Here is a 16,231-nt window from a genome sequence, read left to right as displayed (position 1 = left end):
GCGCGCACCTCCCTGCAGCGGCCGCGGCAGAGCCCGCGGGCACCGGGAGGCGCCGCCGCCGCCCGGCCCGGAGCGTGGAGCACGTGCTGCCGGCGAGGTAAGCGGCGAAGCGCCCCGGGGCCGAGACCGGGGAAGCGGTTATCCCGTGCGGCGGGTGCCTGCGGCCGAGCGCCCACCCGAGGGGCCCGTCCGCCCCCGCCCCGCGCCCAGTCAGGGCGGCCCCGGCCCCCGCCCTCGCGCGCACTAACGGTCCGGGCGGCCGCGCGCCGGCCTCGCGGCCCCTCAGCCCCCGCGCGCGGCCGCCCCGAGCCCGCGGCTGCCCCTCAGGCCCGCGGCGGAGCCCGCCCCGGCGCGGCGCCTTTGTTCCGCACGGCGGCCCCCGAGCGGCGGCGGCGGCGCGGGAAGGGCCGCGCTCACGGCGGGAGCGCGGGGAGCCCCGCGGAGCGCCCCGCCGCCGCCCCCGCGGGCCCGGCAGCCGGCCGGCCGCGGCAGGGAGCGCTGAGCGGCGCCGGTGGCCGGCGGGGGCGCTGTGCGGGGCCGCGGGGCCTGGCAGCCCGGGCGGCGGGCGCCGAGCGAGGCGGGCGCCCGCAGCCCGCGGGGGCCCTGCCCGGCGCGGCCGGGCGCTCCGCCGACCCCCGCGCGGCTCCCGGGCTGCGGCTCCCCGCTCGCCGCGGTCCCCCTGGCCCGGCCCTCGCCGCCGGCCGCTGCGGAGCCCTCCCGCGCCCAAACTTTGCAAAGTCTGGCGGCTCCGCGGCTGGGGCGGCGGCGGCTACGGCAGCGGCGGGCGGGGGCGGCGGCGGAGGAGGCGGGGGCGGAGGGGGCGGGGTGCGGGCCGGCGGCGGCGGCAGCAGCAGCATCAAAGAGCCCCGATTCCTGCCGCCTTGGGAGCCATGCGCTGCTGTCTGTAATGTCAGCGGAACAGGAGAAGGACCCCATCGCGCTGAAGAGATCCCGAGGTACGGGGCGGGGGGGCGGGGGGCGGCCGCTGCTGGGGCCTAACTCCCGTGAGGAGAGCTGGCGGTGCGGCGGGGTGCCCGCACCGGCCGGACCCGGCCGCTGCTGCCCCCGCCGCGGTCCCTCCCTGCGGCGGGGCCGGGCGGTGCGGGAGCCGCGCTAAGTTTGCGCGGCGGGGCCGGCCGCAGCCTGCGGGCCTGGCCGTGCGGGACTCGGGGCCGGCGCTGCGCGGTGTGACCCGGCGGGCGGGCGCCAGTGCTGCCGCCCGTGTTTTCCAGGCTGTGCCGCCCATTAGTATGCGGCGTGCATAGTGCTGGTGCAAGGGAATACGTCGGCGCTGCCACATGTCCGAGTTCGTGTTGATGCAGAGCCCGTAAATTACACTTGAGTGCTCGCTCTCCTACCCCTGGTCTTGTGCTTGGGCTTGATTCTAGTTGCCGGCTTGTTTTTCTCTTCTCGGGAAATGAAAAATCCGTTCCAAGATTATTCTTGATTAATCGTGCTCTTGCGTGGCTCGTCGTGAGGTCTGAAGTATGCGTTTCTTTGAAATGTGGAAGGCGAAGGGTAGAAATTACGGTCTCTCTTCCGACTTGGGCCATGCAACTGACTTTAATGGCAGTAGCACATCAGGCTACGGAGCAGTAGTTGTGTCCTTACAGTCCTTAAAAACAGAAAAGCCTTTCGGCATGGCATAATGAAAGGCAACAGGGTGACAGAGCTGGGTGAAAAAACATGGCAAAATAATAAGATCGGCAATTTATTGCTTCTCCTTTCCTTGCCTCCTGTTTTGTCACTGGAATTCTATTGTTCTTGATGTTTTAAGCTTTTTTACGGTTGGGTAAGTGGGAAAAGGTGTGGATTCTGCTATGCATGTTGCCATTGATCTAAGGTTTGCTTTTCTAAAACTGTTATAGTAACAGCTGGATTGTAACCTTGAGAATGAGAGAAAGAAAATGTGCAGCAGTCTTACAAAGGAGACTGGGGTTCGTTAGACTCCTTCACTCTCGAGCCCTGATTCTGCAAATATTTAAGCACACGCAGTTTCACATGCCCGAGTTAGTCACTGAGTTTCATGCGATTACCGCTTAATGTCAAAACTGTTTACAGTATCAGGGCCACAGAATAGGTTCACCAAATCTGGTTAAAATTAGACACTTTTTAGTTTTCTGTCTAGAATTAAAAGTTTATTCAGCCATTTATGTTTCTGGGGAAAATGTTCCTACTGAGATAAAGCACTGTGTAAAGAGACTCTGGCATCCATCCTGTAAAAACCTAGACAGAGATTTGTCAGTGAGTATGAAAATACTCACTCCATAGCATATTTGCCGTATGTTAAGTATGGCATAAATTACATGCAAAGTCATAATCTCTTAATATGTAAACAGAACTGTAACTTGCAGTTCTCCTGACTAACACTGAAAATGTCTATCTTGAGTATGTACAAAGTAAAAAAAGAATACGGGACTTTTCTCCTTTTCCCTAATGTAAATGGCTGAAATACATTTTATCCATGATTTAATAAGAGAATAATTATCAGATACGTATTTATATCTCTAGATCATGTCATAGAATGGTTTGGGATGGAAGGAACCTATTTCCCATCCCCCTGCCATGGGCAGGGACACCTTCCACCAGACCAGGTTGCTCAAAGCTACATCCCACCTGGCCTTGGGCACTGCCAGGGATGGGGCATCCACAGCTGCTCTGGGCAACCTGTTCCTGTGTCTCACCACCCTCACAGTGGAGAAGTTCCTCCTAATACCTAACCGAAACCTTGCCATTACCCCTTGTTCTGTCACTTTATGCCTTTGTAAAAAGTTCCTCTCCAGCTTTCCTGTCGGCCCCTGTAGGTGCTGGCAGGCTGCTCCAAGTTCCCCCTAGAGCCTCCTTTTCTCCAGGCTGAACAGCCCCAACTCTTTCAACCTGTCTTCATAGGAGAGGTGCTTCAGCCCCTGATCATCTTTGTGGCTTCCTCTGGATCTGCTTGAGCCGGTCCATGTCTGTCTTGTGCTGGGACCCTAGAGCTGAACGCAGTACCCCAGGTGGGGTCTCATGAGAGTGGAGTAGTGGGGCAGAATCACCCTGAGCCCAGGATTCGGTTGGCTTTCTGGGCTGCAAGTGCACATTGCCAGCTCATGTTGAGCTTGTTGTCAACCAGCACCCACAAGTCCTTCTCCTCAGGGCCGCCCACAATCCGTTCCCTGCCCAGCCTGCATTTGTGCTTGGGACTGCCCTGACACAGGTGCAGGACCTCGCACTTGGCCTTGTTGAACTTTATGAGGTTTGCACGGGCCCACCTCTCCAGCCTGTCAGGGTCCCTCTGGATGGCATCCCTGCCCTCCAGCATGTCAACCACACAGCTTGGTGTCATTGGCAAATGTGCTGAGCGTGCACTCAATCCCACTGTCCATGTTGCTTATAAAGATGTTAAACGGTGCTGTTCCCAATACTGACCCCTGAGGGACACCACTCATCACTGGTCTCCACTTGGACGTCAAGCTGTCTGTCACTTAGACTGTGACCATCTGGCCAATTCCTTATCCACCAAGTGGTCCATCCATCAAAACCATTTCTCTCCAGTTTGGAGACAAAGGTGTTGTGTGGAACAGCATATATGTCCAGGATATATGACACACATGATGCCCCAGTCAAAAGGATTGTATTTTTTCCTGGAAAATTAGTCTCAGGCAGTGAAATGATTTTTTGCACCCTTAACGCAATGTTCCACAATGCTCGATACACCTTTTGATGAAAGCCTGGGTGGTGGGTACCAAAAGTGACTCTCTGGAAAGTTTATTTTGGCTGTGTGAAAATGACCTTTATTCACTCTTTTTTGGAGGTATGCTAGGACTAACATTCTGTTTCCTTTTATGTAAAAATTAAATCATTATAAAATCCACAGGGAAAATATACATTTTTAAGGCTAAATTAAATCATTGGCCTCACACGGCAAGAACTGAAAATACAAAGCTTTGTTCCTAGGACTTTCTATAAATCTAGGCATATGAATGGCTTCACCCGTGTAAAGTAGTTCATGTAGAAATTGGTGGAACTTGTCACTGGGATTCTAATCTTCATTTGCTTATGTTTTTGAAGAATGATATCCCAGAGAGGGAATTTATATATAATTTAGTGGAGTTTTAACTTACACTACTGTAAAACAGCACTTGCATATGATCCTCAGTGTTCTACTTGATCACAGATTTACTCATGTCTGTGCTGCCAGTTGTTTGATTTATTATGAAATGTGGATATTGGTAATATTTTGCTATCAATGGTTAATGTCATTTATGTATTAAGAGTACAGGACCATGAACAAGAGTATGTTTTATGCAGTTGTGAGGAATGGTGTTCACGGTACAATCTCCCACTGGATTTATGATAAACATATAGGAATGCAGGAGAAGAAGCTAATGTGAAATGCAGGGACAATTTTGAACAAATAGTTTATCAAGAAGATGATTTATAGAGTAGGAATTTAAAAGAGGTTTGTCATCATTCTTTATGTAAAACTTTATGCTGTCATTATTTAGTATCTACAGTTAATGCAGGGGCAGCGCCTCATAGCGCACTAAGTATATGCAGGATTTTATAACCTAAATCAAGGCAAAAAGGACCCTTTTTTTTTTTTTGAAGAGCAATCCCTAGTTACTCTGGTGGTAGGTTATACCGTGATGTGCTATGCTCAAGCATGAGTTTATCTGAGAACTTGATCGTGACTTCATGACCTAGTCTTTGAAATTCAGACCTACAATTTGATAGGTATTGATTTGGAATGACCACATATCTTCCTTCCATATAATGAAAAATGAAATTAAATTTCAACAGTGACAGCCAAAGCCAAAAGGAACTTATTAAAGCAGAGGCAGAACTGGTTTCTTGCTTGAGGTAGGACTGGTAAATTTCTGAAACCTCTAAAAAGGAGTGGCGGGGGGGAAGCAAGTGCTAGGAGTGAAAATTTGTCAGGCCTCCTTTGATCTGTGTATAGTAAGTCTACTTCTTCCCTGTGAGAAGAGATTTTATGTTACTTTATTGAATAGTCCTAAAGCTGGTTTAGCTCTCTGCTGGGAATACTTGTCTAACATAGAGCAGTGTAATGTCATACATTGTGCTTCTTTGCATAATACTGTTGATAATTCACAGTTATCTTCAGGTTGCCTTTGGTAATAAAGACGAACCCGTGTGTTCAGCTGTATGCTTGCATCTTGATAAAGTTTGACTTGTACTCTGAGTAAGAGTTTTAAACAAGTAACAGTAAATTTTTTAAGTTGCATTGCCCTTCTTACTGTTCTATACTGTTACTATTTATGTTTATGTTTTAAAGAGAAAATAAGATATTATCTTAACAGGCCTGGGGAAAAAATGGATTAACACACAGTTTCTTAATGTTAGTATCTCAACACGTGTCGCTCTTGTTATCACCCTAAAGTGATTATTATTCTCTGAGGTTTCCGCAGAGTAGGGTGGGTTTGCCCGGAGTCCCTGTCATTTTTGGCAGGTTTCTTTTTTGTAGAATCATAGTATCATTTAATCTGGAAAAGACCTTTAAGATCAAGTCCAACTGTTAACCCAGAACTGCCAAGTCCACCACTAAACCATCCCTCTAAGCACCACAGCTATGCGTTTTGTCTGATGAAGTCTTGCATTTAGTGAAATTTACATCTGACAAACTGGAGATCTGTCTAAACAACATGGCAGGTTTTCAGTGGTTTTCGACACTGATCTACTGCTGTTTGCTTTTTTCCTTCATGGTGTATTGTAACATGCTGTTGTATATTGGTACAGTGAGTTTGATAAATGCTGTGTCTGTGTAAGTTAAATAGGAGGTGAATCTTTGGCATGGTTTTAAGCAGTTCTTTTGAAAGTTTTATGTGTTATGCAAACAAGAAATACTTCTTACTGGTGAAGCGGAGACATTAAGTACCAAGGGACAGATAAACATAAAATAAATGGAAATGTTTATTCCAACTGTAATGAGCATGAATTGGATGTTAGAGTGGTAATAGAGTGAGATAGCTGTATATGAGGTATGCAAACTTTTACCTCCAGGTGTTTGCTCCTTAAGGACTTGCAATGTAAGGCACCAGAATTAATGCAAGCTCAGTATTTATAACAGGTATCTGTTGCTATGACAGGCAGAGGCAAATTTAAAATACTGTCTGTAAGAAACCTAATGCTGTATTGCACTGATTGAAATTTTGTAGGTGGTGACAGTGGATTGGATGGGTTAGGAGGACCAGGAGTACAACTTGGAAGCCCTGATAAGAAAAAGCGCAAAGCAAATGCACAGGTAAATTCCCTCTGGTTCTTTTACTTTCTTAATAAATAGTGCAGTCATGTTTGCTGGTATGACTAGCTTGTGTTGTTCAGAATATCAGTCTGTTCTCACAAATAGCAGTACCATATAAAATATTTTAGTTGCATTGTGAAGCTGAAATCTTCATAATACTAGTTATTCTCACTGCAGTTATTTTAATCTCTGTAGGTTGCCAAAGACCTATAAAGAGAGGAGCACAGTGAGACTGCCACAACTTGTATTTTACCCATATGGATTTGATTCTGAAACAGGCTTTCTTTTAATGACTTTGTAGCCCTTGGTAGAATTCTGTATAGCATGAGTAGTTGCCATGAGACTACTTTTCTTCTTACCTTCATTCCGATATGTGTAGGTTTGTGGGCTAATGGATCAGTACAGTTTGTTAATGCTTTGACCAAACTCTTGGCATATTCCCCAAGTGATTTTCAAGCAAATGCTATGAGGCAGGTTCGGCTCCTTTCCAGTGAATCCTTGCAATTTGGCATTTCTATACAGTTTCTGTTTCCAGGAAAGGAAGCCTGAATACAAAACATGTAAAGCAATTAGATATCTGTAATGCAGAATTGTCCTTTGTTGTGTTCATTCAGCTTCGAGTGAGAGTATCTGTTAATTTGGTACTGCCTAGCGAGAGTAATTTTATTTATGTAGGTCACACAGTTTCTTTCTGTTAGGCCTATCCAGATTCCATTGAGATGTGGATTTGCTGTCTTAATTTTTGTTTTGTTTTAAAGTAGTCATGGTGAAACCTGCTCTGAGAAATATTCAGTTAATTTAAAGGGATTGGGCCTCCTTCTTGGTAGAGCTTTCCTTGTGTTCTGAAATGGTGATAACTGTAGAGGACACGAAGATTAGTTTCCTCTCTTTTCTTACCGGGTTCAAGTTTTGTGGCACAGCAGGAGGGTTTGTTTTTTTTTTGGGGGGGGGGGGGGGGGGCAAAAAAAAAAAAAGTTTCTTAGTATTTAGGAGAAAATGCAAAATGCTTTCTGTGAGCACAGTTAGCATGAGGGTGAACTAGGCAGATGTTCCCCACAGGCTAGTCTAGAATGCAATTCAATTGTATAGCCACTCTGATGACATTTCAACAGCCTCTGGGCTCCATTAAAGACTTGATTTTACTTTTCTCTGTAACCAGAAATCCCTGTATTTTATACCTACTGACTATGCTTTGCAGGCTATCCACAGTCACTGCATGCTCATAAGGGACACCTCTGTTTGGTACACAGAATATAGAAAATTCCTATATGCAGAGACCTATATTCTGTATACCTTTTTTTAGGGTTATAGTAACATTAGGTTTATATATCCTCATAGAAGTGGGGTGTCTTAACAGATGTATATTCAGTTAAGTGAACCCAAAATGAAACTAAGGAAATGCTTCGAATCTGCTCTTCAACATTTGGAAATATTTTATGCATGTGTTTAAGTGGCACGTGGCTTTCTGTATTGTTGCTTTTATGATGTAAAAGATTAAGAAATAGAAGTCACATATCAACTAGTATTTTCAGAAGCATGGTTGTGCAACTGCACAATTTTTAAAACACAGATTACTATAAATCACCATGTTATCCAGAGCCCAAACTCCTCTCTCACCTCTGTACTGAAATTTCAGACAGCCTGGCAGGGTACAGTGGGTGAGCTTTATGCAACAGCTGAACAGTTCTTTTAGCAGTAGTGCTGCTAATCCAGGAACTTCGTGGCTGGTCTGTCTTGCAGGGAAATACTAAAACTAATTTAAATGTTGTATTTAAAATATTTTTAGGGCTCATCATTTCCTCCTCCATCTGAATATGCTCCACCGCCGAATCCAAGCTCTGACCACCTTGTAGCTGCAAATCCGTTTGATGACAACTATAATACTGTGTCTTATAAACCACTTCCTTCAGGAAATCCATATTTTAGTAATCCTGGTTATCCTGGCTTTGGAGGCTATAACACTTTCAGAATGCCACCTCATATGCTGCCCAGAGTGTCCTCGCCATATGGTGGTTCTTACTCCCTCAGAAACCAACCACATCCCCTTCCTCAAAACCCAGTGGGAATGGGTTTTAGTCGACCCCACTCTTTCAGCTTCAGTCCCCATGATAACCCAAGTTTTGGGAATCAACCACCTTATAGTGGTGTTCAGATAAATCAAAATGTCAATATGCCTGGTCAGCATTTCAGACCTAATCCTGGTGAGAACTTTGGCCATTCTGGTCAGATACCTCATCCTGACGTGCCATCTAACTTTGGTCCTGGAAACAATCCGAATTTCCCAAATTCGCAGCTAGAGTCAAACCATTCTTTTGTTCCTCCACCAAACACATACAACCAGACAAAATCATCAGCACAAAAGCAAGACTTTAGTCAAGGTGCAAGCAAAGCAGCCAGCCAGAACACTGCTGCTCATCAGCATCATCACAGGACAGAGGACATTGTGAGTCAAGGTAACAGTGACCTAAAAAATGTTACTCGAAACAACAACGTGGTAAATCAGGATAATAGCCATTCGAATAATGCTGATAACACTAACGCTGGCCATTCAAATGGGACTCAGAGTAAGTCCCGACAGTCTCGAGGTACTGCTGAAGGATGCAACTCTGAAAAGAGCAGCAAAACACCCCTTCATCCCAGTCGTCACGGTCACTCGTCCTCTGAACCCGTCTATCCATGTGGAATTTGTACACATGAAGTTAATGATGACCAGGATGCCATCCTGTGTGAAGCCTCTTGCCAAAAATGGTTTCATCGGATCTGTACAGGCATGACTGAGTCAGCTTATGGCCTTCTTACAGCAGAAGCGTCAGCCGTTTGGGGTTGTGATACTTGCATGGCTGACAAAGATGTCCAGTTAATGCGTACAAGAGAGACTGCAGGACCACCTGTGTTGAATACGGATGGCTAACAACGTCAATTGGTGGTAGTGATTGAAATACTTGCTATGAAGATTTGGTTACAAATTGGGTACTTCACTTTCTGCAGACAATCAGTTGTGTTTGATTGCTGTAATCTTTTTTTCCCTAGTCTGTTTTAATTCATAAACTTCCGTCTCATCTTTTGTACTCTTAGTTTTATGTGTGCTAATGTTTTGCAGGATGGAATATTTTTTTGTTTCTGATTAAAACTGTAAAACATAACTGACAACTGATCAGAAGTAGGATGTGCATTGCCAATTTTATTGAAGGCAAAAATGTGGCTGTATGAATAGCCCCTAATTTGCTAGTGTTAATGTGTTAACACTAGCATTTAGTGCTCGGATTTAATGGTACTATATTTGCAAGTACTCATTATGTTGAATGTCCATTACTGATGTTCTTGCTATCCTTTCTTTGAATATAGTGGAGATGATGTGGAGGAATGTGCAGTGCTAATAGTTTTTATTTTAGGGTAAATACAGAGAATTTTGTGTATGCTTTTTCCTATTTTTGAAGTAAAGCATTAACACACTATTCACAAATGGATGACTTCATGCTTAGTAACACAATGAAACACACTAAACTCTTATGCATTTATATTTCCTTGAAAAGGCAATGATCTCGTTTGACTTCTCAGCACATACTTGCTGGAGACTCTTGCTAGGTCTTGCAGTATTTGGAAATAGTTACAAAATATGATTACATTGGAAAAAGAACACTTCAAGTTTGTGAAGTCCAGTGCTTTAAATCTAGAGAATACCAAAACTAGGGTTGCATATGTAACCTTAATTCATTTATCTTAAACACATACTTTAGGATACAGTCTCTGCATCTGTCACGGTTGTGCAGTCATGCACCTCTCTCTCATCGTTTCTCATTGATGGTTCCAGCCTCCCACCTCGGTGCTGCCTGCGAACTGTGACTGGACCAGTGCAGGCAAAGTTCTGCCTGTCTCCTGGGGCTTTCAACGAGAGCCTGCTCAGTCATCCTGAGCTTAGACAGTCCACCTGGCATGAAGGAGCACGCAGAGCAACCGAGTGTGCTCAGCACAGGCTCTGAGTTGCAAGATAATTTGGCCAGCGAAGTCTTAAAACTGAATTCCCACCACTGCGTCAGCCAGTCTGTTAGTGAGGGGGTGGGACATCTAGGGTGAAGAAAACTAGCTTTCGCATCAGGTGAGTTTAGCTCACATCAGAAGCAAGTAATCAGAAATTTAGCTTCTTTGCTAAACTTGATATCCTGTTGACAAGTATGAATGGCACTAGAGCTCCACATGTGATGCTAAGAATTTTATTTTAATATGGGTAATTTGATCTTACTCTTGATCTCAAAGCCCTCTCCTTTTTTTTTTTTAATGTGGGGAAACATCAAGTTTTGAAGACCTCAGCCTTAGCAGTGTGATAAAGTTGCAAACACAACTGAAAATGAGTGTTTCTGTAGAGAGAAGTGTTGGTTTAACTTAATAAAATGTGGCACTGTAATAACAGACCTTGCCTGTGATACCACTGTGCTGGAAACTTTTCGTTTTTAAACAGGCAACAATTAAATCATATGTCAAGCACTACAGGTACTAGTCACTTTCCCTAATGTGATCAATTGTTCAGGTCTGTGGTGACAAGTGATGTAGGAGCCTATATAAATACAGTCATCTATATAAAAAGGTAGTTTGTATGGTAAGCTACACTAATGAGTGAAAAGTAAGACCTGTTTGCTAGTTCACCATTGTGTTTGATTTTAAATGGACTCTACTGTGGTACTTTTCCTGGAAGATACTGTGCAGATCTACATGACTGTCCTTGTTTTATTTTAAAAGTGAAAAGTTTCATATGCTCTTTTACTGGAGAAGTGCAGTATTGCCCTCCTTCTTTGTATTGCCTCTCATCAGGAAAAAGGAAATAATGTCTAAAATGTCACAATTCATATCTTGAGGATTTCCTGTGTGGAGATGTGAAGAAAGTGTAAGGCAGATCCAGGGCTTCTGTTTTCATCACTGTTTGCTTTAGTTAATACAGATACTAAACTTAATCTCGTTTTCTTAGAGGTGTGATATTTAAAAGCAAACAACAAAAAAAACCCAACCAAGCAACAACCTCTGTTAGAGAGAGTTATTCTTCAGTAGTTTTCCTAATGACTGACTGGCTGTTAGAATTTGCTTTTGGTATCTACAGTAGAAATTAAACCAAACCTCGTCTAGATAGATTTGTTCCTCTGGGAATCAATTTCATCTCTGCAATGATTTGCACTGTGGTGGTAGTGGAGCTGGTTGAGACCTACTGCAGCGTAAATGAAATAAAAATTCTTGCTCAGTGAAAATTCAACAGAAGCTCCAATGATGACATTGTTACCCAAGCGTGCTGTTCACGATACCTTTCCCACACCTCATTCCTGTTGTGAGAAGATGTTCTCAGAAGTCCAAGTAATGTTTTAACAGTTGTTTTGGAGCAGACATTGTATTTAAAATAGCCATGTATTTCTTAATCTTTTCCTCAACCCTACACAAAGTTAGGCAAGTGTTTTCTGCATTAGCTAGCAAGACATTAGAATTTAAATATAGTGTTCTTACAAACTTGAAATCAACTGGAGTATCATTTTATAAGGCCTTAAGTTGTGTATTTGTGATGATTTATTTCAGTTTTTCTAAACTGGTACCATGTTGGGTTTGTAACCCGGTAAATTTTCTGTGTTTGTTAACCTGCAAATTCAAGGCATTAGCAAATGCCAGTTGTATAAAATAGTAGTAAAAAAACCCCCAACAACACCAAACTTGTTATCACACTGATTGTAGAGATAGGACTGATTAGGATCTCCAAAAGTCATCCAGCCAATATGCTTGCCCTACTGATATACTCTTGGCATATCTGGACTCTTTATCTAGAGAGAGGGAGTTATACTTTGTTTTTCTCTGCATGTATTGACTAGTTAGTAGTTCAAGTATGCACAGGAAAAACAACAATCATGTTTTGTTAGTAAGGTACTAGGAAAATGTCAGCTGGTTAGAATTAGAAATTAGTTATAGAAGGGTGGGTGGGAGGGAGGGCTGATTAGAATAGGTGAGGTTTTTTTGTAATACTCTACATGAAACGATTTGTATTGAACTATCATGTGCTTCTTTCATGACTAGTGATTTAGACTGTACTGGTGCTGCACACCAAAAATATCACAAAGATTTTGTAAATCTTACAAACCTTGACATTTTTATGGGAAATGCCTGTGTCCTTTTAAAATAGCTCCTTGCCACGGTCAGAAACGCAGCCTATATAACCCAAAATGGTTTGGTTTTTTCTTTTCTTTTCCTTTTTCCCCCCTAGGCTGAAATAAATAGGTATAAACTAGATTGAACTGTCCTTAATACTTAGGGTTTTGCCAGAGACCAGTTTTGAATGAGAAAATATGTATTTTGCTCTTTAAAATAACTTGTTTTATTGGTGTCAGGTTAAGTGACAGTGCTGCATATAGGCTAGAGGGTAGATATCAAAAATTCTGTTTCTGTCTGTTTTACTGATCCCTTCTATAATTTGAGACAGGCAGGCTAACTGTTTATGCCTCAATCTCTTCTTTCAGAAGATCAGACTAACACTTCCCAAGGGTGTTTAGAGACTTAGCTATTATTAGAGGTGACAGAGGCTAGAGAAAGTAGTAAAGTTTGCTCTATTCAAAACAAAAATATAATTTTGGGGGCTGCTCAAAGAAGAATATACTTTGTGACCTCTGAAGTTTTTCATCTAAGAACCAGTTTTGTAATCTCATTTTTCAGGCTTAACTTGAAGCGTGGGAGGATTAACGCAGTCAGGGGAACTGCATGCATGCAGCCGAGACCATTTCGGAGTGTTTGCAGTTCGGAGCCTATGATATTTGCAACTGAAATGCTTTTTATGGTTTGAGATTTTTACAAAATCAATGGTGTTCAAATGTAGCACTTTTTTAACATTTGTCTTTATTCCAACTTAATACGATGACACATCTGCGTTAAATATGTCCCTTTCATTTTATAAATAAACATTGCCTGGCAGTAAAAGTATTGGTGTAACATTTTTAAAAAAGGAAGTCATGCTTCTTATCATGTTGTATGTGACTTAAATGATTGTTTCATATTAAAACTAATCTTTCCTTATGTACTGCTTAAATATACCTGTTTTGGGATATCAGTTCAGTACTTTTTATACAATCTTGAATGTGTTCCACATTGGTGACATGTATTTTTGCAACAACTTTTTTGTTTCGATTTTAAATTAGAGCATGTCTGAAGTAATACATGCATTAGTGCTGTGGTGTGTGGCAAAGTTACTGTACGTAATTCAAATTGGAAAAAAGTTTCCAGACTTTGTCCAACGTTAACCCTGTGGCCAGGGATTAAATTACTATGTAATACAAATTATTTCATATCACGATGTGTTTTAAGCTACTCTATGAAGTATGTGAAACATTATTGTTTATGGATTGGTAGCTGGTGTGGTATCTTGCGTAGAATGAGGTATGATAGATGGTAGCAATTCATGGTAATTAAAACTGACTACCTTTCAGAACACGCAGCACTTCTGTGCATTGTCATCTTGTTGCCATAACTGTTAGTATGAATTTCTTAATATTATCCACTGACAAATGGGTGAACATTTGGTAATAAGCTCATAGGTGTGAAAATTCTATTCTAACACTCTTTACTTGGTTTACAAAACTTCATTTTTTTTATCTGTTGAATGTTATCAGATATATGCAGGAGGCTGTAGAACTGGGTGTATTTTAAAGCTATTCTGCAATTACAAAGTTTTGTCTGAAGCTTTCTATATTAGAATAGGCTCTTCCTTAAAATTGGAAAATTAAGTGTACTTAGTGGAAATCTTAAGGCAATATAACTATCCTACACTACATCTTCAGTTATGCACATTAACTTCTTTGTATGGAACTCCTCTGATTTCTTGTTGGCTTATGCTTTATATGGGAGTAAAGGGTCGCTTTAGTGCCCTAGTGTTGTGTGTCATCAGTTCTGAGGTAATTAATTTTGAACAGTGTTCAGCCCCTTGGAGGTGTTGACTGTAGCTTGAAGTATTCAGTCACCCTTAGTCTCCTGGTTCAGAAATGTTTTATCCCAACATCGTAGGGAATACCTATTGTTAAAGTGTTTGCCATACTTGATTAATTTTCCTTTTCATGTTCAAATAAACTGTCGCAAAATAATTTTTGATCCAACCCCACCTTTTTACTCGGAGGTTTGTGCACTGTAATTCAGGAATTGCTGTATTGGAGACAGTTTGCGATTGGAGTCATGAGAGGTGTTGTGTCTATTCCTAGACGCTCAAAGACACTCAAATCCTAGACACAGAAAGGATGATCTAAACCTGAACTTCCATATAACTTATGGAGGGCAAGCTTTTAATATATTTTATATTTCTTCTTCCTTTTTCTTTTTTTTTTCTTTCCTTAATTGTTTTTTCTGAAATGTGAAATAATATGGAGTTGTTGAAGGATTTTTACTTAACAGACTGTCTCTTCTCTAAGCTTTTGTTTATGGCCTTTAGAGCAGACACTGTATATTTTAAGGCCTTCTGACTTGAAATTTTGTTGTCCACATTCTCCTTTCAGTGTTAAAGATGAGTTGAAAAAGGCAAGTTACCCATCTACTGCCATCCAAACAATGCAAAATAAATGATTAAGATTGTCAACATTTAATTTTTTTGTTAATAATGATGTGATATTTTACCTTCTAGAAGAACATGTATCAGAATCTGATTCAAGCGTTCTTGGAAAATGTATATGGTAGATTTTGTCCAGCACTGTATGTAACTTGCTTTCTGTCTGTTTTCAGTTTCTTTTAAAATAAAGATAACTTTTGCGGGGAAGTTGCCTATTAATCATGTAATGTCTAGATTAGCTCTTCTAATATTTTGTCTGTGAGAATGCATTTGGATTAGGCATAATCTCACAAGAAACGGTATGAGGTTGTATTGATCAGAAAAGGCAGCTCCTGCCTCTTTTGGAGAGGTCTGCTGTTCTTTAAAGGCATTAAACTGAAGTAACTCCAAAGCAGATTAGAATTCTTGCACAATAGACCCCATTTCTTTCTTACAGGATGGGAGGGAAGGCTCAGGCACTATTTGGCTAAACAGATATTTTTTTTTAGAATTCTCTGCACTTGGGAAGAGATTATGCAAAGAATGATTTATACTAATTAATAAAATTATTACTAAGCTATTCCTGTTTGTTAAAATACCACAACTAACACATACCAAATCTGTACCTTACTAATAATTCTTAAAGGCAGCTGATATGGGTGGTCCCAAACCACACATGCCAAACAGTTCATTGGAATAAATAGCATCTTGTAGAAGAATGGCTGCAGAAGCATGGCCTTAGAATCTCTGAAGATCTGCACAATCCAGGCCTGGTATTAGAATAGGCCTGTAATCAGAATTGTACTGAAGTTGCTGTGCTGAAGTTAACAAGAAAGGTAGCCTTGAGCTGTTCTTGAATCCTGAGACCAAGTAATTATGTTGTGCCAACCGGCCGTGGCTGTAACAAGCTACAGCTGCTGGGAAAGCAGGTGCAGGGCCAAGAAAGATAGGGACCGGTATGGGAAAATAGGGAGTAACAAACTACAAGGCTGAAGCACAGCAACACAATTAGCCACATGGATAGAATGCTTATTTTAGTCATGATAATTAGGGGTGTGAGAGCCGCCCGTGTTTAGAGACTACTAACCGATTATATTTCTGCTTTACGAATATGCATGTGTATCGGTTCTATATAAGTAGTGTTAGAAACTAATAAAGTTGAGCAAGATGCATAACTCATATTGAGCGTCTTCTTGACTCCAGTGAACCCTTCTTCCAACAGCATCTCATAAAATGTTCTTAGAAAATATGGAGGGATGAGAGAAATGAGAGAGGATTTAGAAAGGATGGGGGAGAAAAAAAGGTTATTTATTAAAGACAAGAAAATGTAAGATATTTAAGGGATTCCTCACACCCCACACCCCCCGTTAAAGCCTCTGAAGCTAGAGTCATTAGAAGTGAAATAATCACTGGAAGAGATGTATGTATGTATTTGCAACTGGAAGTTCCAGAGTATTAGT

At 42.4% G+C, this 16,231-nt stretch overlaps 1 protein-coding gene across 1 annotated transcript; it reads left to right on the top strand.

Annotated features, from left to right (window-relative positions):
• Nucleotides 1–810: 810 nt before the first annotated feature.
• PYGO1 (pygopus family PHD finger 1) lies at nucleotides 811–14,999 on the top strand. Its single transcript, XM_055716790.1, has 3 exons — nucleotides 811–956; nucleotides 6,159–6,244; nucleotides 8,031–14,999. Exons 1-3 carry the CDS (start codon nucleotides 908–910, stop codon nucleotides 9,153–9,155), a joined length of 1,260 nt encoding a protein of 419 aa, XP_055572765.1. The 5' UTR covers nucleotides 811–907; the 3' UTR covers nucleotides 9,156–14,999.
• The last annotated feature ends 1,232 nt before the right edge of the window (nucleotides 15,000–16,231 follow it).

The sequence above is a fragment of the Falco cherrug genome, chromosome 7 (genome assembly GCF_023634085.1).
Source record: "Falco cherrug isolate bFalChe1 chromosome 7, bFalChe1.pri, whole genome shotgun sequence".
NCBI classification, from domain to species: Eukaryota; Metazoa; Chordata; class Aves; order Falconiformes; family Falconidae; genus Falco; species Falco cherrug.
Note: the sequence above shows the minus strand (reverse complement) of the source record. Positions and strands in the feature narration are given on the sequence as shown.

Excerpts from the sequence above, each read along its gene's own strand:
- PYGO1 (XM_055716790.1), top strand. The coding sequence starts at position 908 with ATGTCAGCGGAACAGGAGAAGGACCCCATCGCGCTGAAGAGATCCCGA. Across the intron at positions 957-6,158 it reads CGCGCTGAAGAGATCCCGAG|GTGGTGACAGTGGATTGGAT; the intron begins GTACGGGGCGGG and ends GAAATTTTGTAG. Across the intron at positions 6,245-8,030 it reads AGCGCAAAGCAAATGCACAG|GGCTCATCATTTCCTCCTCC; the intron begins GTAAATTCCCTC and ends AAATATTTTTAG.